The 24,071-nt window shown below is 43.6% G+C and overlaps 3 protein-coding genes and 1 long non-coding RNA gene across 5 annotated transcripts in view; 3 read left to right on the top strand and 1 right to left on the bottom strand.

Annotated features, from left to right (window-relative positions):
• PDCD2L (programmed cell death 2 like) overlaps positions 1-24,071 on the top strand; it is a 48,313-nt gene that overhangs the window by 1,593 nt on the left and 22,649 nt on the right. The window lies entirely within an intron of this gene.
• LOC134557603 (fatty acyl-CoA hydrolase precursor, medium chain-like) lies at positions 6,163-15,876 on the top strand. Of its 2 annotated transcripts, XM_063410739.1 has the most exons (14): positions 6,166-6,539; positions 7,747-7,939; positions 8,764-8,908; positions 9,356-9,489; positions 9,826-9,979; positions 10,857-10,958; positions 11,806-11,910; positions 12,033-12,086; positions 12,556-12,696; positions 12,781-12,867; positions 13,840-13,987; positions 14,175-14,306; positions 14,634-14,706; positions 15,124-15,876. In XM_063410739.1, the coding sequence occupies exons 1-14, from the start codon at positions 6,467-6,469 to the stop codon at positions 15,296-15,298; spliced, it is 1,716 nt and encodes a 571-aa protein (XP_063266809.1). In that variant the 5' UTR covers positions 6,166-6,466; the 3' UTR covers positions 15,299-15,876. The 2 variants fall into 2 exon arrangements, with proteins under 2 accessions (XP_063266810.1, XP_063266809.1); XM_063410740.1 differs by lacking the exon at positions 12,033-12,086 and having other exon boundaries at positions 6,163-6,539.
• LOC134557610 (uncharacterized) lies at positions 14,333-17,012 on the bottom strand. Its single transcript, XR_010082084.1, has 3 exons — positions 16,904-17,012; positions 14,768-14,866; positions 14,333-14,639 (listed from the first exon to the last, which is right to left on the bottom strand). It is a non-coding gene; the product is annotated as an uncharacterized LOC134557610 (long non-coding RNA).
• On the top strand, positions 17,172-20,576 carry LOC134557607 (carboxylesterase 5A-like). Its single transcript, XM_063410745.1, has 4 exons — positions 17,172-17,434; positions 18,062-18,211; positions 19,903-19,975; positions 20,123-20,576. The coding sequence occupies exons 1-4, from the start codon at positions 17,311-17,313 to the stop codon at positions 20,250-20,252; spliced, it is 477 nt and encodes a 158-aa protein (XP_063266815.1). The 5' UTR covers positions 17,172-17,310; the 3' UTR covers positions 20,253-20,576.

The raw sequence follows: 24,071 nt of genomic DNA on the forward strand, positions 1-24,071 counted from the left end.
TATAAAGGGGGAAAACCAGCCAGAAGGGTGGATTTTAAGTTCAACAGTGATAGCGGAAGAAAAAGAATGGCCCCCTGAAAGCATGTTAGAAACACATGGGCCAGCCATCTGGGCAAAAGATGGGAGTTGGGAATATCAGACCCCTATTTATATGCTGAATTGTATTATAAGACTCTAAGCAGTTGTAAAGATAATAACGAACAAAACTGCTCAGGTATTAATATTAAGATCAACAAAACCAAACGAGCTGCAGTGTATCAGAATAGGTTGACTTTAGCTGAAGAAGGAGATGTTTGTGGAAAATGTAATACATCAGATTGTTGTTTGAAAATAGATAACAACAAGGAGGCTGTCCTGGATATAGTCAATGATATCAGAAAAACAGCCCATGAATCAGTACAAAAATGGGAATCAAGGTTGAAAATGTAGGATAATGTATTGGGAACAGAATGGTGGAAGAAGCAAAGTTTCTTCCTTTTATGTGGATGCATGGCTGGAAAAGCAGGGACATGTGCACAATCCTGCTCTTAGCCTAAAGGATGAGTAGAAGCTGAAACATCCTTGAACTGTTCTTTAGATGGGATAAGGATAAGGATAAAGTAAAGTTTGGAGCAATAGCCATAACAGGATGCTAGACAGGATGTGTTGACCATAAATTGGAGAAAGCTCACAGCATCCAGCCGCATGGACGTAGCTTCTAAGCCAATTACATATACTGTAAGGACGCGTGAACACTGTGGTTTAACCAATGGTGTTCAGAGTTAGGTGCATGATATGGTTAGCACAGTATAAATGTATGCCAAATAGCTGAATAAACGAGCAAGATTTCTAACTCATATTGAGTGCTGTCTTGACTTCAGCTGATCTCCGGCAACATTTCTGGCGCCCGAACCCTCAGATGGTGAAACGGGAACTCTCAAAATCTGTGGATAACTGAAAGAGGCAGACGGAGAGTGGGGATAAGAGCGGGAAAGCATCTCAAAGGGAGACAGCTGGATTTCTGACTATGAGCTCAAATCAGACCCGCATAGAGTTAAGACCACTAACCCTGAACAATGGACTGGGGGGCAGCCCTCAGTCTGTTGAAATGTATCCTTGCCAAGCGAGGGATAAACACCGAGGAGAGACAGCTCAAAGCTTTTAAAATGGGCTAAAGAACATGGATATATGAAAGACATATCACTAATCTTTAGCCCTGAAGAATGGAGGGAGGTGGGTGATGCCCTATGGGAAGAGACGATTGAAGGAAGTACATCAGCTAAAGAGCTGGGGGGCTTGTGGCATGGAGTGATAAACACATTACTACAGATGAAAGTGGAACACAAGGTCTCTCTGGCAGCTACAGAGGCGGTACGCCCTCCAGCTGCAACCCTCCCTGGTCCCTGAAGCAATGACTTCTCAGATCGGAGGATTTTTTGCAACTGATCATATGCAGCCAAAAAGCTCTGCTGCTGACATGGTGAAAAGGGAAGCAGCCACCAAAAGGGAAGCAGCTGCCAAGACAGCAGACGTTTTGACTCAGCGAGACACAGTCCCTAAACCCGTGCCGAGTCATGATGTAATAGAGCAAAGCGAAGCAGCTTTCCAACCAGTTCGTACTGCCTGGCAGGACTGTGTTATCTACCGTTACATGGATGATATCCTGGTTGCCAAAGCAGTCCCGTTTCAACAGTCTGATGTAGAATATCTTGCAACTGCTTTAAGGAAAGCTGGGTTGCAAATTCTGCCTGAAAGGATTCAACAGAAGAGCCCTTGGAAATATTTGGGTTGGCTCATAACTGATGCAGTCCATAACTGGTCTGCAGTCCAGTTATGGAGTCTCATATATGCAGTTATATATATATATATATGCAGTTATATATATATATATATGCAGTTATGCAGTCTCATAACTGATAATCAGTCCACAAAAAATCACCATTAAAACTCAAATTTCCATGCTCACAGATGTGCAGATGCTTCTTGGTGATCTACAGTGGGTTTGAACTCTAGTTGGCATTATAAACGATGAATTGTACCCACTCTTGCCACTACTCAGAGGTACTGATGCAGATCAACATATAGAACTTACTCAAGAGCAGCAAGACTGTATTAACCCCCTTGGTCATCTCATTTCCACTCAGTGGGCTTCACGTCATTTGTTTGTGGTGACACGACCCACCACTACTTTTGCTGTGCTTTGTCACTGGCAAAAGAAAAACGGGGGGAAAGGGAGGCCTAAGACAACAAGTGATGCCATTGACAAGCCGAACATCGTGGTGTATTTACATTGTTTGTGACAATCTTGTGAATGTGACAGTTGGCAGGGAAAGATTAGGTGTGGAGGCTGCCAGCAAATTATTTGGATCCTTAGGAGTCACCTCTGTTTGACTGCCAGTTGTATTAGCTGTGATGGTAACTTTCACCCTGGAAATCCTTGGGCAGCATTAAGTGATTATTTAGGAGAAGTACAGTTATACGATCACAGTTTAGAGGGTATGTTTGAAAACAAAGGAGCCAGACACAGAGCCTGGGTAGTTTGGCTTGTCCAGCAAACTTTGAAACCTGTGGTTACCCTTAGGGATACACATATTTTGGAACAGCAGTGCAGTAGGGGAGTGAGAGTCCCTATGGGGTTCCTGAAGATAGATGGGAAAGGATGTGCCAGTACTGGCAGCGGCACTGTAGTGGTCATTGTAATCACCATTCTAGCCACACTACACAAGGTTAATGCTGTCACAGTAGACCCTGGGAAAGCCTTGTTTGACCCCAGAGAAAATGTTTGGGTAACACTGGCACGAAGTCTGAATACTACCTCCTTTTGTGCCAGTTTAGCCATCCCAATGTTACCATTTGTGACATGCTTGGTAGGTGTTCCAATAAATGACTCCAACATAAATTTGTTGATTGAGATCCCCGTAGGAGATTTTTGCAGCCATGAGGTAAACTACTATGAAAATGGATTGTTTTACCATGATAACTGGGAAATGTATGTATGGAATCAATTCATGGATCCCTGCACTACCCTTTTACCCAGGCAATCCTCAAGAGATTGAAATTCTTGGGACACTTACTGCTCCTTCATGTTTTTATTTTAATGCATAAGCATATGGGTGGCCATTGGGAATAAAGGATGACAATCGTATAAGGCCTACTTTTGTTACAGGGTCAAACGGATGGAATAATGAATCTTTATGGTGCTCGGAGCTGAGTCAGAATAAAACAACTCCAACGTCATGGATTTACCCTAGGCAATTGCCACCTGGCCTGTTTTTAATATGTGGCAATCGCGCCTGGGCTGGGATACCTCCAGCACCTGTTATGGGCCATGTACAATTGGACAAATAAACATGGCAATGCCGCACCGCCATCCTAATGCCAGTCACCCGAAGGTTAAAATACAATACAGCCAAACTAAACACACGGCCACTGTATCCCTTGGAGAAAACTGTAATGATGAGGTAAAGTTATGGAGTAAATGGCAAGTTCTTTTGTCAGCATTGTTTCTCCCTGGAGCTACTGCTGGCAATGCATGTAACAATTTAGAAAAGTTAGCTTGCTGGGTTGTTAAACAGGCTAATGCTACTACTACTGTTTTATCCTTATTAGCTAAGGACTTATGTAGTGTGCAGCATGCAGTGTTACAGAACCACGCCACGATTGACTTCCTGTAATTAGCTCATGGTCATGGTTGTGAAGATTTTGATGGAATGTGTTGCATGGACCTTGAGGATCATTCTGAGTCCATCCAGAAGAAAATACAGAGCTTACAACAACATGTTAACAAGATTCAGCAAGATGTAGGATTCTTTGGATTGGAGTCATTATGTGATTGGTTGGGCCTTGGTAGGTAGATAAAGGGATTAGTGAAAACAGGAATTGTTGTGTTATTTGTGGTTATCTTGGGAATGTGTCTGGTTGTTTGTTGTTATGTCTGCATGGGTTGTTTGCAAAGGTAACAGAGTAGGCATGGATTGTGCAAAAAGAAAATGGGGGAATTGTGGATGCATGGCTGGAAAAGCAGGGCCATGTGCACAATCCTGCTTTTAGCTTAAAGGATGAGTAGAAGCTGAAACTTCCTTGAACTGTTCTTTAGATGGGATAAGGATAAAGTAAAGTTTGGAGCAATAGCTTAGACAGGATGTGTTGACTATAAGTTGAAGAAGGCTCACAGCATCCAGCCGCATGGACACAGCTTCTAAGCCAATTACATATACTGTAAGGACGTGTGAACACTATGGTTTAACCAATGATGTTCAGAGTTAGGTGCATGATATGGTTAGCACAGTATAAATGTATGCCAAATAGCTGAATAAACGAGCAAGATTTCTAACTCATATTGAGTGCTGTCTTGACTCCGGCTGATCTCCGGCAACACTTGTATGCTACAGCTGGTGTGATCTTTCTTCCTTGTTTAATCCACTGTTTTATTCGGCTAATCTTTAGTGTAGTCCAAGGCACACATGTGGTAACAATGCCCACAGAACCAAAACTGACTACATCTGGAAGGGCACTAAAGATCATGGAGTTAAAGAAACAAAATAATATTAAAGACTCCTTTAAAGAAGCAAAATTGATTTGTGAAAAAATGAGCCAATGACAGAGGTTAATAAAACAAGAATTACTGCCCAAGCCAAATGATTTATAAAAAGGAAAGAGGAAGGATTGTTATGAATACATACTACAAAAATGGCTTTTTGAAAGTATTAAGATGAATGCTACATGTATAATGTTAAAATAGCTTTGCTGTTTGGACATAGTTTTTATTTCTGCTATTAGCAAAAATTAGGCACAGTGGTAAATAGCTGATATAGCATGCTTGAACTGTGCTTGTTTGGGATAACATCCAGTGAACATATGATGAGGACCCTGTTACTGGTATGCCAACTATCAGCACCTATGGACCAAGGCCCAAACTGGAGGCGATAATGAAGATGGATTAAAACCACAGCTAAGAAAACACACATGGTCTAAAAAGGTGGTCCAGGGGGGGCCATGCTAAACAGTTTGTGGAATATGGAAACTACTTTGTGGAAAAGTTTGAATATGCGTAATGGACTATGAATATCAGCAACAGGCTGATGCAATAGAAAAGATATTTAAAGAATGTCTCAGAAGATAGGAGTGCTCTTGGCTGAATGCCAAGCACCTGGCCATTAAATCTTTGCTTTATTATCTCTGTCTCCTATTGTCTTTTATTAAACTTTTAAAATTTCACCAGGAAAGTGGACCTTATTTTTCAAATGGTATTTAATCTGTAACAGTAGTGCTGTAATTAAGACTTCTCACAAATGTTAGAAAAGGAAGACTATTTCTTCAGTACCCTCAATTTTCAGCTTTTAATTCTACTTCTAACTCCCCTACAAGGATTAACGTTTCTGGTTTTCCCCAGTGCTTCTCTCTGCTGTCCCCTGTGCCACCAGCCAGTGCCACCATCCCTGTTTGCACTGGCTCAGAGCCTCACTGCCAGCACTGGGTCTGTCCCAGGGCCAATCCAGGGCCCTCTCTGGCTGACTCGTGCTTGGGCTGCCAAGAACAAGGCTTGGACTCTCCATGGCAGAGTTGGCAATCACTTCTCTGCCATGTCTTTGTCTCCTGGGCCTGGCTCCTAGGCTGCTCCAGCAGATGAAATGAAAAAAGGCAGAGCCTAATACTTACATAACCCAATACAACCTCTTAGGCAGTGTGAGCAGAAAATCTCTATTCAGCTATTCTCTCCTCTCCTTTTCAAATCATCCTTCAATTATGGATGTGAAATGATTCAAAATAAATCCTCTGGATTTTCCAGAGCCATTAGCTACATAGTTACCACCCAAATACCACCCTGTAGTATTGTTCCCACATTACAAAAGCTCATAATTCATCTCTTTCTTGTTGTAACTGGATTGCAACACTATACCAAACATCTCCGAACACACAGGACTGAGTGACAGGTGCCTCCTGCACCCGGCAGGAAGAACCGGGATTTTTCCAGTATTGCTTTTGTCAGAAAAGTATTCTTTTATGAGAATAAAAATCTCTCCACTTTTACTTCGGTAAAAGCACACTTTTCAGGGGTATTGCTTTGGACTTGGCTATATTGTGATTCTTACACCGAGATCCTAATAGCAGAATGAAGTCAATGTAATGAAGTAGAGCGGAGGAGCCTTCCCGGTCTCTGCAGTGCAGGGTGAGGAAAGCCTCCCCTCCTTGTCCCAGCCGGGGCTGTGCAGCAGCAGGACAGCGCTCCCGGGAACGCAAGGCTGTTCCCAAAGGTTGGGGAGCGCGCTGTGCCCGAGATTCTGGGAGCGAGGCCCCAAAGGAGCAGTGGCGAGGCAGCAGGAGCCCCGTGGGGCAGGAGGGCTCCCCGTTCCCGAGCCCAGCCCGGCAGTGCCGTTCCTGGCTCGCAGCCCGAGCGCGCCCCCGCCTCATCCGTGTTCGCCTTGCGTAAGGTGGCCCTGGCCGAGCCTATAAAGGCGCAGCCTGCGGGGCCGGTGCCAGCGGCACCATGGCAGCTGCGAGGGACACGGCGCTGCTGGCCTGGATCCTCTTCGTCGGGGGCACGGCGCTGGCGGCCACAGGTAAACACCGGGGCTTCTGTCCTTTGGGCCCTGTAGGGCGAGAGGCCACCTGCACATGCCTCCTGAGAACAGGGCACAAACCCTGGGCTGAGCTGGGCACAGACCCTGGGCAGAGCTGGGAACAAACCCTGGACTGAGCTGGGAGCTGACCCTGACCTGAGCTGGGCACAAGCCCTGGACTGAGCTGGAGACAAACCCTGGGCAGAGCTGGGCCAGGCACTGACCCTGGGCAGACCCAGGCAAAACCCTAAGCTGAGTTGGGCACCAACCCTGGGCTGAGCTGGGCACAAGCCCTGAATTCAGATGGCGGTGACAATGCACTGAGAGGGGTGCAAACCTGACCTGAACTGGCCACAAACCCTGGGTTAAGCTGGACACTGACCCTGAGCAAAGCTGGACACAAGTCCTGGGCTGAGCTGAACACAAACTGTGGGTTGAGCTGGGCACACAAACCGAGCTGCAGGAGCAAAAAGTTCATTTCAGTTTTTAATCTGCTTGAAAGCATTTGTCTTACTTGCCTTCCTTGCAAATGGCAAAATCAAATCCCTGTCCCAAAACCTTGCCTGCTGAGGCCCAGCAGCCACACTACCACATCTGTAATTTGGTATTAGAACTTTAATACTGATCTTAAAATGAGTCTTGCTTAAACATTAACAGGAATTGTTTGTGCCAGACTATTTTTAGGTGGGTTAGAAGATTTTCTTTTCGCCAAACATACTGTCAAGGGTCTGCAATATATTTTCTCTGTTTCTTTTCTTAATGAGAGCAATCTAGTGGAGTTTTGTCTAACAACCCAGGGCAAAAGAAAGATTAAGATCAATATGCAACCACAAATGCGTGTGTGGTAAGACAATACATATTACATACCTGAAGGAGCTTGTACATACACACCAATCCAAATTCAGGCTGCAATAATGCCAGCTATACCGATTTAAAGGAGATACCATAAAAGTCTGTTAGAATAAATTAGTAAATCTAAAATTTAAATGAGTAAACACTAGTAATCACATCTGTAAAATAAGTTACTCAAATGAAAGAGTAAAATAAAATAGATTACAATAGTGTACTATTAAAACTGATTAGAGTTTGTTGAACCTTTATGTACAAAGACTCCTTGTTTAAGTAAACAAGTTATATATTTGGGCAGCAAATCTAGCAATTACTTAGAAACAGACCAATTACGTGATTTTGTGCTCCTGTCCCACAGAACCACCAGAAGCAGAGACCAAATACGGGAGAGTCCGAGGGTACCAATTCAAAGTGGACACAGCTGAGAGGACTGTAAATGTCTTTTTGGGACTTCCTTTTGCTAAGCCTCCGGTTGGATCACTGAGGTTTTCTGAGCCCCAGCCACCTGAGCCATGGGAAGGTGTCAGAGATGCCACTTCCTACCCACCAATGTAAGGCGATGATAAAACCACGGAACCTTGAAAAATGTTACACTCTCTCCAATTCCATGGCACTGATGTACACCCAGGGCCATCCACAAAGAGAAAGTCCTTGGTGCCCTCTCCTTGCACCTGCAGCTGTTCCAGTGGGTGCATTTCTAAAGACACACTATGAGCTGCTCTCTGCCCAAAGCTGCTGTTTCACGGGCATCAGTGATGACCTGAGAGGGAGCAGCACTTTACAGATAATGCTCTGGCTCAGGAGCACTTGGCCATCACTTACCAGTCACTATAAACCTTAGGAGCAGAGACAGAAAGAAGCTGAGGAAATGCTGGAGTACAGCATTAGGGAAAAAAGCTGAGTCAAGTGCCTGAAAGGGCACATTAGAAATGCAGAGCAAATCTCATCTGTGTCATTGTCTCACTCCCCTTGACATACTGCCCTTGTTTGGTGTCTCAAGCCTAATATCTACCATGGCAAGATAAAAAGGTATTGGAGATGTAAAATGATGAATTTATCTTCTCATTGAAGTAATTTATAGCCATATGTATTTGCTGATATATTTCTGTGATATTTGGAAACATGCAAAATTGAATCTGCATGTCACTTTGTACTTTTACAGTGCCTTTATTTTTACAGATCTCATTAATGACGGGTCAAAGGAAGAAAATACATTAAAAGCAAAAAGAGATTATGTTTGCAGTTGCTACCAATCTAGAAATGTGCCAGAGATCAGTTTCTGGTTGGCACTTTGTTGCAGAAGTACAAAAAGGCTTCTCTTCATAGCTTTCAAGTTTTGTTAATTCTCTTGCTTGTTACTTTCTCATTTATTTAGGTGTCTACAAGACAAAGTAGTAGGACAGTATGTTTCAGACGTGGTTACCAACAGAAAAGAGAAAGTTCCTCTCCAAGTGTCTGAGGATTGCTTGTACCTAAATGTGTACACACCCGTTTCTACAGGAAAACAGGAGAAGCTGCCTGTAAGCAAAATCCCTATAACACCTTGAGCAAAATTATCTGACAGGAAACCTTCAACCTGTGCCATGAGCAGACATGCAGGGGCAGTTTGGTAGTGATGATCAACTTACATGCTTTGCCCCAGCAAATATTAGCTGAAATTAGAAAAGAGATACAAAATCCTGTTTTACAAATAAAATTGTACTGGCGTTTTAGCTAAGCAGGGTTTGTTTTAATGTAAATGATCGGTCCAAAGTCACAGGGCATTGACACAGTTCATGTATTTACCAAAATCAGTGCCACTTTGTAGACCTGCAGGCCTTGATTTGGAAGATTTCTACCATTTGTGAAATGTAATCGGAACCAATCAGGACTGAAACAGCACCAAATTTCATACCTTGTGTTATATTTCGTTTTTATCACTGGGACCTCATACCTGTGCTGGGTTGATCCTGCTTTTCTCTTTCCAGGTCTTAGTATGGATCCATGGAGGTGGATTAGTTGTTGGAGGAGCTTCATCATATGATGGCTCAGCATTAGCAGCCCTTGACAACGTGGTGGTTGTAACAATTCAGTACAGATTAGGTCTCGCTGGATATTTTAGGTAAGATGGTTGATCTTGGTCTTTCCAGAATGATTTCCAAAGTGATGTCTGCAAAGGCTTTGTAAAGAGAAGTGCAGAAGGCTTGCTTATGCAAAGAAACATTTCAGAACTGCACCTGCAAGAGTTGGGGACTATGTCCAGTTCCAAGGCAGCTTCCAGAGCTGTTCTTGTGGGGTTGCTGCTCCAATCTCAGTGCTCTCCGAGCCATTCATTTGTCACTTGTGTAGAGAAGTTCTGTGCAGAGAATGGCAGATGATTTCTCACACCACAGACTGTGATTTCCTCTGCCTTTTTGCTTGCATTGAGCATTTAAACAAATCTGTTCTCTCCCGGCAGCACTGGTGATGGGCATGCCCGAGGTAACTGGGGATATTTAGACCAAGTAGCAGCTCTTCGGTGGATTCAGGAAAATATTGACCATTTTGGAGGAGATCCAGGATCTGTCACTATCTTTGGAGAATCTGCAGGAGGAATCAGTGTTTCTGCTCTTGTAAGTTCACAGTAATATTCAATTTTAATTACTTAGGGGGAAAAACCCCTCCATGCATTTTCAGTATCTGCATGAGAAGTCTGTGAGAGAAAAGGGACAGCGTTACAGTGACACATCACCTGGGTCTTTGATCCAACAGCAAGGCAACAGTACAGCAAACCACAACAGATTTTGATTGATAAAAATGTGTAGTTTTCAAACTCATGTGTTGTAGTTAAGTAACAGAATGCTGAATACTCATCTGCTGAATTAAATTCTGGTTGGTTTGGGGTTTCTTCAATGTCAAAACCCATCAAACTCTAACCTCATGAGAAAAGTCCTTTAAGAGCAGTTGTGGGCTCTCTCCCATTTTGTGTTTGCTTTCAGAGCCCCTTGTGCAAAGTGACCAAGGTGAATAGTCCTGATAGCCGAAGCAGCCCTGCAGTTTGTGTGCCAGTGATTGTGTAAAATCTCCTCTTGCACACAGAGCACATTGGCTGTGACGCTCTCCTTCTCCAGTCCCTTTGGTACAGATCCCACAGCCAAAGCAGGGTTCATTGGCCACGGGGTATTTGTACCCACTCTCCTCTGGCCAAAAGCTCTTCTTTGCCCTTCTGCAGCAGAGCCAGGCTGCCCTGGGTACTTCCAATCCGCACCTGGCTTGCCGTGTGGTGCCGGGAAGCGTTGGAAGCAAAGTGCAGTGCGAGGGCAAAGGCAGCTGAACTCCTCATCCCTGCCAGCGCTGCCAAAGCCTTTGCACACCTCCACTGTGGTCAGAGGCTGCACAAGAACACTCCGATCACATGGGCTGTCAAAATGTTTCAAATGGCCACTGCTGGAATCTGCAGTCACTGGGGAGAACACAGTGCCTGTCATGCCTGTTCTTGCCTTTCCACAGGTCTTATCTCCCCTGGCCAAGGGCTTGTTCCACAAGGCCATTTCAGAGAGTGGTACTGCAACCCTGGGCTTGTTCACTGACCAGCCGAACAAGGATGCACAAGTGGGTACATGTGGTAATTTTAATTACTTTTTTCAGAAAGCTTTGCATATCTTGAACTCTTCATTCCAAACTATAGAAAAGGGTTGGGGTTTTTTTCTTGTGAAACAAAACAGATAATCATTCAAGAGAATATTTCTGTGTGCAAATTGTACATGTTTATGTTTATGTGTTGTTTTTCAAACACCCAAATATCCACAAAAAAAAAAAAAGGCAGGGAAGCAGAATGAAATGAAAAGGAATATTGTAACATGTAGTGTCTTCAAGAAAAGTCAGCCTAGAATTTTTGGCTGGATATTGGTATCAGACTCTGTATACTCTTCTCTTCCAATCCAGTTTGAAACCTGTAGTGTGCAAATAACCACGTCTTTATTCAGGTTTTTTATTTTGAGAACTACCAGCTCCCACCCCTTTCTTTGCTCTTCAACTACAAAGAACAATTTCCAGCAACCTGGAACCTGGGACATAAAAGAGACAGCTCTCCCTAATGACAGCTGTTGCTCCAGCCAAAAAGACATCAGCAAAGGTGGTACAATGTGCTCTCTGTTACCCTGCAGATGGTTCATTCTCTTACTGCTTTATGTCACCAGCCTTCTCAGCCCAGCCTGTTCTTTACAGAATTGTCTTAGACAATTTCTGTATCAAAAACCTGGAGGCAGAGGTTTTCTCCTTCTGCCCAGCCCGTGGTATGAAGGACTGCAAGGGCTTCCAGTGCCCTCCCTCTAGAGCTGGGACAAGCCAGGCTCCAGCAACTTTGTGCAGGAGCTTTGGCTGCTCCCCCTGGACTTGGTGTCTCATAGAGCCAGACAGAGGAAATGTGTCCAAAACTGTTTGTCTCCACTGCTTGCAGAAAATTGCTTCTGTCTCTGGCTGTGAAAAATCCAGTTCTGCTGCAATGGTTGAATGCTTGAGAGGAAAAACAGAGGAAGAACTACTACAGATAACACAGAAAATGGTAGGTGAAATGACACTTCTTGCATTTAAATGACTTCTCAGACTTTTTCATAACAGACAATACTCTTTGTGTGCTGTAACATTAGCAGAACCTGAAATGGATGTAAAATCTGACTTTCTCAGGACATGACAGCACTGCAGCTCTGCACTGACCCCTCGCCTGAGAAGTGCAAACAGGTTCCTGCCCTTCCATTCTGCATGCACTTGGAGCTACCTGTGGTTTGCTGTTGTGTTCTGCCAGGGCAAAGAAAAGAAAATGGCACCCATTATTCTGGAGAACCTGAAAATCAATTCATATATTATCTCCTACTTAAAAGCTCTTATCACAATGCTTATGAAATTCATACCGTTGAAACTTCAATACTGAAGTTGTTTTTCCCCACTGGCCCACACACCCATGGCCAGAAAAGATTTAAATTCAACATAATTGACTTCTGTTTCACAAATATTATAAATATAATGTTCACAAAATCCCCTGCCTAGTGCAGAATGTCTGTCAGAGAAAATGTTAAGATGTCTTTCCCATTACATTTTGTATTTTTCATTTGGCTTCACTTTGGAACAGCAGTTAAAGTTGAACTTCTTTTAGCAGTAAAATGAATGTATTAATGAAGCTTTCTTTGTCTTTTCCCACCTTTTTGTTCAGGATTTCTTTTTCATAAGTGCATGTGTAGATGGTGTCTTCTTTCCAAAGAGTCCCATGGAATTACTATCTGAAAAATCAATCAATGCAGTCCCATACATCATAGGAGTAAATAACTGTGAATTTGGATGGGCAATTCCAACGGTAAGACACTTAAAGTGTTGTTATTTAAACATCATTATGTAAATACAAGCTGTTTTAATAAATAAGATTCTCTGTATCACACAGATGATGAAATATCCTCCTTTTGTGGATGGTCTGGATAAAGATGTTGCACGTCAAATTCTACAGAGCAACCTAGCATTATTCATTAAGGTAAGAGACCATGTTCAGAATAACCCGTGCTGCTTCTTCACTGGCCTGGCTGTTTGTACCCTTGGAGGGACATATTTCACTGGGAAATGCCATTGTGTTGGACAGCTCCCTGAACTGGGGCAGAAATGGGCAGAGATGTGCTGCATTCCTGCTACCTCTAGTGACTGAAAATACTCTCTAAATTTCCAGCCCAAATGCCCCTCTTCTTCAAAAGGAGTTCTGTGGAATCCAGGAGGGATGCAGCACCTAAAGACAGGTCTCTTGGGGTATTTTAGATACCCCCAGGTTATGCAAGGCATGCAGAGTACCAGCAGGTATGACAGGAGACCTATGGGACACAACCTCCTGAAGCAGTAGCTGCTACTGGAAAGGAAAGCCTGAGAAGTTTAGGGTGCACTGACACGTTCAGATTTCTTGAGGTTTTGCTTCTCTGTAATTGACAAATCTCTTGGCTTTCTGGTGCCTTTGTGCTCTCCTGAAACTACTGTGTAGAAATGTACAGATTAAGAGGTGAGAAATAAGGACTCTATAAGCAGGGCCAGTACTGGCACGGGATCATTCAGTGACACAAACATCCAGCATGAACTTAGACATGCAGAGCCCAGGCTTGTTCTGAATGGAAGAAATGATGGTCATCGACAACAATCAATGGAATTTATGAAATCCAGCAGGATTTCTCTGCTGTGATGAAGGCTGTTTTCACAGAAGGAGAACAATCAGCATCACTGACTGCTGTTCATCTAAAGGTGTTTGATCCTTAGATCTTGCATCCCTCTTTTCCCCAAGATCACCTGTGCCCAGAGCTGTGTAACTCCAACCCTGAGCTCCCAGCCACTCTGACACAGCTGAGGATTTTCCCTGGAAGGTGATGCTTGGGGTTGAGGCAGGGATGTGCAGATGCCACACTCACTTACTGCTCTTCCTCCTCCTAATGTTCATCATCATTTTAAGTACTTTTTATTGCTGTTGCAGGGTATAACATCTGAAGTTGTTGACAGAGTGTACAACGAGTACATGGGGGATGCAGAAAGCCCTGCTCAGGTCCGGGATGGCCTCCTGGATGCAATGGGAGATGTCTTCTTTGTCATCTCAGCTGTGGAAGTAGCCAGATACCACAGAGGTAACTCAGCAGTCTCCAAACAACTGCAGGATTCTACGTGGGGCTGGTGTGGGCAGGCTGCAGCCCTTCTCACCATCCAGAGAACTGGCAGTGTTTTCATTTCACCAAAACAGTTTTTAAGGGAAGTTTATTCTCCTAGGAGCAGGTCTTTTCAGCTCTCAAGGTATCCCTTTTCTGTATCCTCTAGATGCTGGCAACCCAGTCTACTTTTATGAATTCCAACATCGACCCAGTTCAGCGGAAGGTGTGGTACCAGAGTTTGTAAAAGCAGATCATGGAGCTGAGATTGCCTTTGTCTTTGGAAAGCCATTCTTAGCTGGTGATGTACCCAAGCTTACTCCATATTCCTTTTAGAACCTCATTATTACTCATTTTAATTACTTCAGGTCTTTAGAATAGAATTTCTCTCTTATAAGCATTAGAAGCTACAGAAATATTATAAGCACAATTTATATTTGTAGGCATTATTATGAGCATAAACATTTTCTGTCTTCAGTAGCTGATACTTCTCATTACATCGTTCATCTGCAGTTCTCTCCTAGGAAAACCTCCAACAGCTCAGGGCAGAAGTGGAAGTGTTGCTGTTGATAGAGCTGATAGTAATTATTTACTTTCTAATGTGGCAGTTTCATCTCTCCCTTTGCAGGAGATGCTACAAAAGAAGAAAATACACTTAGCAGAACTGTTATGAGATACTGGACCAACTTTGCCAAAAATGGGTGAGAATCACTATGCTACTTACATCTCAAGTTTTGTCTGTGCTGCCCAGAACATACTTACCTGCCTGAAACAGTACTTATATGGTGGTTCCTAGAAATTTGGCAGAATTTAAGATAAATATTGAAGCAATTTCTCTACTCAATGGTCTTTCAAAAGAACCTGCAAACATAAGAAAAAAAAAAATCAAAGGAGCAGTTACTCCACTGCCATGGAATTTTAGATCTAAAATTAATGGTAACTATTACACTTCTGCTTTTCCACTGATGAGCATTTTCATAAAATACTGTCCATTTATTCAAGTACCAGAATCACATCATCTGGGCTCCTGTTGGTTTTCTGAAATGCTCTGACCCTGAGCAGCCAGAGAGCAGTGGAGTGGAAAACGGAGAGCTAACTTTTTGTTCTCTTATTTCCAGAAATCCCAACGGGGAGGGCTTGGTCCACTGGCCTCAGTACGACCTGGAGGAAAAATACCTGGGAATAGACCTGGAGCAAAAGGCAGCAGAGAAACTGAAAGAACACAGAGTAGAGCTTTGGGCACAACTCAGGAAACAAAATCAGACTGGAAGAAGAAAACACACAGACTTATAAGAGCTGTGGAGGGTTCGGTTTGCTTTTAAAACCTCAAGGGAAGTCAAACAAAACAAGTTTGTCAGGCTGCAGAGCAATAATCACCTTCTAACTCACTGTTGTGTAATCTGCTGTCCTAATCACAGTGAAAGGAGAGAAACAAGGGGCATTCAGAATGTTTGTCAGACTAAAAATCACTATTTAATGAAGCAAGCAGAAAGAAACCCCCCCCCCCACAGTCTTTCCAGGTACAAACAGACCACGGTACCTACTCAGTGCATATCAAAACTGAATACTGAGGTGGGAATGGGCAAATGAATTGAAATCTGTAAGAAATTATCTATATGGAACAGACAATGAGTGTCAGACTCTTTTATATGCTTATTCCCCTCTTCTTTCAGAAGAGCCTGGTCAGTTGTCTGTCCTTCCTAGAGCCTCTTTCTGCTTTAACTGGAAATTGCCTGTAGGCAGCAGAGCATCTATCAATCTGTGTCTGCAAGGTGGGCTTGACACCTCAAAAAGAGGACACAAAATCTCCACTTGTTTCATTGGTTTGTGAATTGTTATAAATAAATGTTGCTTTGACTTTTTGGACCTTCCTTTTCTTTCACTTCTCTGACAGAAGCTAATTCTGAGAGGTAAAGTCACACCCGAGAAGCCAGAAATGTGCCCAGATTCTTTCTTCCACCTAAATGGTTTCAGGTATTCACAGAATTCACAGAATCATTGGGTTGGGAGAGACCTCCGAGATCATCGAGTCCAACCCAAGCCCTGACACCTCAACTAAACCATGGCACCGAGTGCCACATTTTAAACACATCCAGGGATGGTGACTCCACCACCTCTGGTGGAGGTGGACGTGGGCAGACCAGTCCAGTACTTTATCACTATTTCCATAAAAAACCTTTTCCTAATATCCAACCTGTATTTCCCTTGGTGCAGCTTGAGTCTGTGTCCTCTCCTTCTGTCAGTGCTGCCTGAAGAAAGGACCAACCCCACCTGACTACAGATACCTTTCAGGGAGTCGTAGAGAGCAATAAGGTCACCCCTGAGTCTCCTTTTCTCCAGGCTGAACACCCCCAGCTCCCTCAGCCGTTCCTCACAGGCCTTGTGTTCCAAGCCCCTCTCCAGCCTCATTGCCTCCTCTGGACGCGCTCAAGCCTCTCAAGGCCCTTCCTAAACTGAGGGGCCAGAGCTGCACACAGCACTCGAGGTGTGGCCTCACCAGTGCCCAGGACAGGGGAAGAATGACCTCCCTGCTCCTGCTGGTCACACCATTCCTGATCCAGGCCCGGTGCCACTGGCCTATGGCCACCAGGGCACACTGCTGGCTCATGTTCAGCTGCTGTCACCAGTACCCCCAGGTCCCTTTCTGCCTGGGCACTGTCCAGCCACACCATCCCCAGCCTGGAGTGCTGCAGGGGGTTCTTGTGGCCAACGTGCAGGACTTGGCACTTGGACTTGTTAAACTTCATCTTTGTGGTCTCTCATGGCTGATCCGCTTAGGAAGTTTCAAGGCGTATTTTTCATATGTTTATATTAAATGTAGCTTTTAAAGTAGTTACTTTGCACTCCTAATTTGGAGGTGTAGCTTTCAAGCAGCACATTCTAACCCTGAAAACTTACACTGTGTTTGGAGATCCCATTGTTCTTGTCCTCTTGTCTAATGGTCCATACATCTTTCAAGGACTGAGAATTTACTTTTGTGGTTCCCATCTCTCTTCTCCTGAAGAAAACAGAAGCTGAAGATATTATCAGGAGAAATTGCTGGATCTACACTTACTCCTGTAGAGTTTTATCCCATGTAAATCTGGTGCAAATTTGACCAGAGGTCGTTGGTTGGTTGGGTATTTTTTGCCCACAAAAAGCATGAATGGGTTTTGTTCCCATCAACATGGGTGCTGTCCTGGACATTTGTGCCTTTGCAGAATCTCTGAAGTCTAAAGGATGGCAATTTTAGCTGCTAATTCAGACAGGGTTTGTTTGCCTGTTTGTTTCTTGTCTCTTAGGATGTACCCTCAGATCTTCTGCCCATGATCATAGATGAATATCTGGGAGACACAGAGGATCCTGCAGAGCTACGGGACCGATTCGTGGACCTGCTGGGGGACATGGCAATTGTCATGCCAGCCATTAAAGCACTGAATTATCACAGGGGTAAGCTGATCAACAGTGGTGGGACACTCAAACCTCCTACTGCAGGCTGGATCAAATGATACAGACACAAATCCTGTCATATGTAAGGCAACCCTTCTGGAGATTCCCACTGAGAACATGAGGAATGATACAGCTCTGCAGGGTTGTGTGGAGCCCCTTCTCTCTGTACAAGTGTCTTGCACTGTGCTGATAATCACAGTATATTGAGAGCAAAGCATGATAACACAGGTAAATGTTTGCTAACTGAAATATGCAGGCTTAAAAATTAAAACATATCAAAGCAACCTTTGTCCTTTGGTTGCTTGGCTACTTGAGAAGTCAGCAGCTCTGTGGTCTGTCAATTTTCTGGTGCTTAGGTGTAGACAAGCCATGCCAAGATACTCAAAAGTGGAAAGAATTTGATATTTTGTTTGCTGTAAGTTTTCTTAGGGTGGATCTTTCAACTTCTTTTGTGTGTGTGTAAGTGCTGAGTTCTTAATTTTGCAATGAAAGTACATATTTGAATGTAACAATTACACTGGAAATGTGCCCAGGATAAAGCTTTGTTTAAAGTAGTATTTGAAACGGCTGATGACAGCTGTCCTTCATGTATCTCCTCTGTAACTCTCTAAATGTGATGTCTTGCAGAGTCTGGAGCTCCCACCTACTTCTTTGAATTCCAGCACCGGCCCAGTGCTTACTGGGACAGCAAACCAGACTATGTGAAGGCTGACCACGGGGATGAAGTTGGTTTTGTCTTTGGGGGGCCATTTCTGGCTGGGGACATCCAGCTCCGCAGTAAGGAACAGACACCACTCACTCATGAATTGCTCCCGTAACCCTGGCATTTTTCTAGTCAGTGCTCTGTTCGTTTTCATCAGATTAAAGTGCATATATTGGCAGTGAGAACAAGCCATGACCCATTCTCCTGGCAGAAGTGGCTTTACGCATTTCACCATCTTCTCCATCTTCTCTCCTTTACAGTTTGCTCCTTCTGAAGCATAGTAAGTTCCACATCTTGTCAGCAATTCAGCAAATAGGATATTTGGTAGAAAACTCACTGTCATTATCCCAGCACTGTGCGTGAATTTGCCAAACAGCTTTGGCTGGAAGTGAAGTTGAAGGAAAGGTCAATTAAACTTGCAGAGTGCTTGGGAAGCAGGAAATCCAGACCTCTTCTCTTCCTGAGGAGTTTAGGCCAGTGTCTCCTCCTTTCCAGGAAATCCCATGGGCTGTCAGGCTCCTGAGAACGGAGGACTTGGTTTCTTTTGCAGGAAGAGATTCCAGCTGTGGTCAGAGCAAGGCTTGGGATCCCAGTGTTTCATTTTCTATGTCAAGATCTCATGGTTAGGTCTGCTTTGCCTCACAATTCAATTAGAACTTGAGCATTTATTCAAATAGAATCAGTCCACTGAGAGAGGATTAAGGGTGCACTCCAAAAATTTCCATGGGATTCTGGAAGTTCCTTCTGGCAGAATCCCACATTGTTACATTCCCAGTGAATCTGCCAATCACTGTACAATTGAGAAATATGATGCCACTTCGTAAAGAACATTATTAATCCAGCAATATCCTTTAATTACAAATGCCTAAGACAGTAATACTTACCATGGAGTATTTTCTTTCCTGTGGAACAAATCAGAAACAGTTCTTATTTTGACAGAGACACAAAAATTCTGCTTATTTTCAGTGAATTCACTAATTTTTTCTGCTTTTATTTTTGTCATTTGCACAGCAGTTCATAGTCTGGTCAAAGCCTACATAAGTGAGAGTATTTCCTTTTACTCAATTGAACTTTGGAGCAATCCAGCTATGTTGTAAACCCCTTTGCTAATCTCTTACAAGAGCCTTTTCCTTTTGCTTATATTTTTTTACTTATGTACCTTTGGCATTAGAAAAGACTGACCAGTTCTTTTCCTCTTTGCCTGAATTTACCAAGGGCTTTAAGACACCAAACATTTTTCTTAGTGTATTGAGATGCATTTATAATTAAAACACACAGGAACTGATAGGGGTACAGTGAGCTTGTGTGTAACTGTATTTAAAGAAATACTCTTGAAGTGCTGAGAAATGGAGTGGCACCATCTGGTGTGAGAATGAAGAAATCTTTGCCTAGTCGTGCTCTGAAGAATAGGGAGAATTCCAGTCCCACAAAACTAGAATGGGATCCAGGAAACTCAGCCATGTGGCCCATTCCTGGAGCTGTCCTGGATATAGGATGGGGGTTTCCTGGAAGCTTACAGGCACATCACCTTCTTTCCTTGTTCCCAAATTCCCAGATTTCTCCAGCAGGGCAATTATGCTGAAGTCACTCCTGAGGAGGGCTTTGATCCCGTGATGCTTGCTGTATGACTGATGTCTTGCCGGCGGTGTCTCTGTTGCAATTGCCAAATTGTTGCAGCATATTCACACAGGGAAATGCTGCTGCTGTAGTAGCAATGTCTTGATTTCTGCCACACCGAGTAACTATTCTTTATTTTGTCTTTCAGGTGAAGTTACAGAGGAAGAGAAGAACCTCAGCAGAACTCTAATGAAGTACTGGGCTAACTTTGCTCACAATGGGTAAGAATCGTGAGGTTCATGACAGATATTGCTGCTTTGCACTGACTCTGGGGGGAATTGGCTGATTTATTGATTCAGTCCTAACTTGTGTGATTGAATTCCCGTGTGACTGAAAAGGGCACTCACTTCCTTTCCTCTTGCTTACAGAAACCCTAACGGAGAGGGTCTGGTTGAATGGCCATCGTACAACCGAAATGAAAAATACTTGCAGATAAATCTACAGCAGAAGAAAGTTGAAAGAAAAGAAAGCGGAATTCTGGAAAAAAGTGATGCTTGAAAAAGCAAATAGCAAAAGCATGCAAAACAAGAAGTTTAAATTAGAGTTATAGTTTACAGTCTGAAAAATCACATAATATGCAATCAATTAGGATATTTTAAAAACTAACTGAAGAATATTTGAGAATAAAATTGCATTTCCTTTCTTTTCAGCTTTTTTTCACAGTTGTCATACTTGCAATTATTCACTGTAATAATTCCAGTTGATCCTCACTTGTTAGATACCAGATTTGTCCAATGCTCAGGTTTCTCTGTCACTCCCCCATGACTGAAGACAAGGTAGCAGCAACGCTGTTTTAATAAAGTGAAACCAGTGAAGACGCAATTTGCGAGTGAGACTCTCTTGATGCTGTTATAAAGGCCAATTCAGTATTCCAATTAAAATATGATTTGGTTTATTGAATTCAAATTACAGAACTTCGGTAAAACCAACAAGCAGAGTTACAGTGATGATACCCGGGATCGTCAGAGGGTGAACAGAAAGCAGCCTCCAATGCACTCCAGGGTGAGGCGGCTTTACCATTGCAGTTTTGGTAAGCAGAACTTCCTCCTAAGCACCTGTCCTTGCTTCTTAGTTTTACCTCCTTTGCTGTGTGAGGGGAATATCATTTCAAAATAGTCTTGCTAAATCTTCATTGCACAAACCCTTGAGGTGTTGTGCCACTCCCTTTAAAAGGAGATAAACAGGCACTGCTCTATGGTGTGCACAGGGTCCATGCTCATCTTGTGTATGCAGGGCAGTGCAGTTGAATTGACTTCCTAACACAGGTCAGCACTAAAAATAAATCAAAGTGGGAAATGCCAGAAGATCTTAATGCCAGAAGATCTTACTCATTTCTGTGGAGGGAGAAGCACTGTGATGCTCTTGTCTTATCCTAGAGCCCTATGGAGGTGAGATTCACAGTCCCTGTAGCATGTGGTAAAGCTGTCCAAGCTTCAGAGGATCTAGCCCTATATTTTATATTCTGTAGTTCCATTGAATTCTGAACAGAGGCTGCAATGTTTGTCTAATTTTTTGCAGCTCTTGAACTCAGGACAGGTAGCAGTTCATTAAAGTGCAAAGAGGCAAAGGTCATCATGTGGCAGGATTTTTTGATTGACCCTTGACTTATGCATTATCCACTGATTGAGGGCAAGCTGCAAAATCTCTTAAAATTAATGCCAGACAGGAGTGGAGAACTGTCCTCAGATTTACAAGCCCAGTCTGTGTCACTGGGGTAAGAGTCTCCACATTTGCAAAACATACAGGCCATGCTTCCAGAACCCCCAAAGTATCTCCAGACAAGGCTGTAGGGATCTGAAATACTATTGTTTGTTATCTTACCCTAAGTAGGATGGGCAGAGTTTGCAGAAACTGGTTTGCCCACTGAATATTCAGATTGGCTGCTTCTTCAGGCCTGTCTTGGGTTAAGTAACCCACAAAAAAAGTGTATTCTATTTCATCTGCAGAAAGCAGTTGGGAGATGGTTTCCTTTTTTGTTTGTTTTGTTTATCTTTACCTGTTTTAACTCTTGGGAGAGAAGGGTGGATACCTTCTGATAGCAGACTATCTATTAAAACCAGGTGAGGCAGTGTTTCTTATCTCTTTCACCACTGTCCACCCTCCATGGGATATCGGCTGTTAATGGGCCATTAAGGCTCAGCAGTGACATGACACATTACATCATCCCATTGTGAGATGCTCCACCCAGTAGGGAGGAGGCAACCATTCCCTACTCATATAAAAATGGGGACACAGGGACCCCAGATCAGCTGGGTTTTCCACTGGATTCTCAGAGGAAGACTTGACTCATCTCACCACCACTGAACCTGTCTACAAGATCATCTCTACTCCAAAAGAATCTTCTGTCATCATCTCTACTCCAACAGAACCACATCTGTCACTCCACAAGGACATTTTTGGAGTGCTTCCAACACCCTGGCTGACAGGGGTCAGGTCGAATTCCTGACTCCATCAGGGCTTTCTAGGACTTTTGTTTGTTTGCTTGTTTGGTTGTGGGGGGTTTTTTGTTTGTTTTTTGTTTTATTTATTATTATTATTATTATTATTATTATTATTATTATTATTATTATTATTATTGTTATTGTTATTATTATTATTATTATTATTACTGCATTTGCATTTTTTATATTTCTAGTAAAGGAACTGTTTCTCCTATTCCCATATTTTTGTCTGAAAGCTCCTAATTGCAAAATATCAATAATTTGGAGGGAGGGGTATTTACATTCTCCATTCCAAGGGAAACTCCAGTTTTCCCTGACAGATACCTGTCTTTCCAAACTAAGACTAGGCCTGTGGATGGGATATGGACTCAGACGTTTTGCAGAGTGAGTAACTGAGAGAGAAATCATCAGTAGAACAACAGTTGAAGAGAAAAGCATGGAAATTAAAATATTAATGAAGGGGGGAAATAAAAGGAAAGTAAATGGAAAAATATGGAGTCTAGTAAAACCAGCAAAGATCAGGAGATAAATTGGTTTTGGAAACAGAATTTCTTACAGCAAAAGGAGAGAGCAGCAGGTGGAGTACAGGGTATTTGGCTTTGCAGCAAAGGACCCCTCCTTAGCTTGCTGATCACAAGTGAGGTGAAGCATGAATGCTCACCAGTGTGGGAGCTGAACCACAAGGAGGGATTCTTGCAGTTCCACCTTGCATGGGAGCAGCCTTCCCTTGCCTGGAACCAAAGCAGTCCAAGGTAAGATGTTCCAGCAGCCCTCTTGTTAGAGGGTAGAAATGAGCCAAGACACAGACTTTTTGTTTGTCACAGCATGAAAAGGGTCCTGGTTTATTCCTCTTTACATCTCAGCCATCCTGACTCCAACTATTCACTACCTCAGGCTGCTGTAGTTTTCCCTTGCAGTCTCTGTCTGCAGGGATCAGTGTGCAAATTCTGACTGCAGGGTTTTACGCAGCTAGAATGTGACTGCAGGTTCCAACAACAGGCTCTAACTGCTGCCCCAGGTGTGATTCTCTCTCCCCAGGATCCTTCTTCACAATCTCCCCCTCACCAGCTCACCCACTCCCTTTTATCACACTTATCTTTGTTGGATACATCTGTGACTCATCAGGGGCCAGGCTGTACTGGGTGATTGACACAGCTGTTACTTACCAGGGCCAAGGTCACCTGTATTCCCTTCTACAGTAAGAGGAGACAGTGAGAGAATTTACAGCAGCACCCAAGCAGGCAAACAGGAGTGCAGAGTTGACTCCTGTGCAGTGCTTCTGAGATGTCTCAGAAGCCTTCATCGCCCAGATACAGGCAAAGTGTAAGATAACTTATTCTTAGCTCCATCACTGGTACCCCAGGCCCCTGTGACATTAATTGCATTAGACAAGGCACACATCTCTCATTACTGTATACACTGCGTGTTCAAGCAGTGCAAACTACTCCCAGAACAGTTTTATTGACCTTTAGTGCCACTCTTGAGAATCACGGCAAAAGGTCTGCCAGGGAACACCTACAGAGACACAATTCACTGTAATTCTGCACCCAAGCTTTTGTCATCCTTGTTTTCTCAGCAGCTCAGATTTACAGCGTTTCCCATCTGCCAGTGCACAGAGCACTGGCCGTGCCCTCAGCCTCACGAGCTGCACCCCAGCACAGCCTGGCAGGGCGTGCAGGGCACTGGGCACAGCTCAGGAGCCACCACAAACACAGCAAAGGCTGCAGACACAGCGTGCACTGCATGGGGTCACCGGCAGAAGCTGCCAACAGCTTGCTCTGTGAGCAGCCTGCCCAAAGTTGACTGGGGTTTATCTCCAGGGGCTGTAAATCACACCAGTGCACATACACGGAGGAAGAGTTGGACTAAAGTACAC

The sequence above is a fragment of the Prinia subflava genome, chromosome 13 (genome assembly GCF_021018805.1).
Source record: "Prinia subflava isolate CZ2003 ecotype Zambia chromosome 13, Cam_Psub_1.2, whole genome shotgun sequence".
Lineage (NCBI taxonomy): Eukaryota > Metazoa > Chordata > Aves > Passeriformes > Cisticolidae > Prinia > Prinia subflava.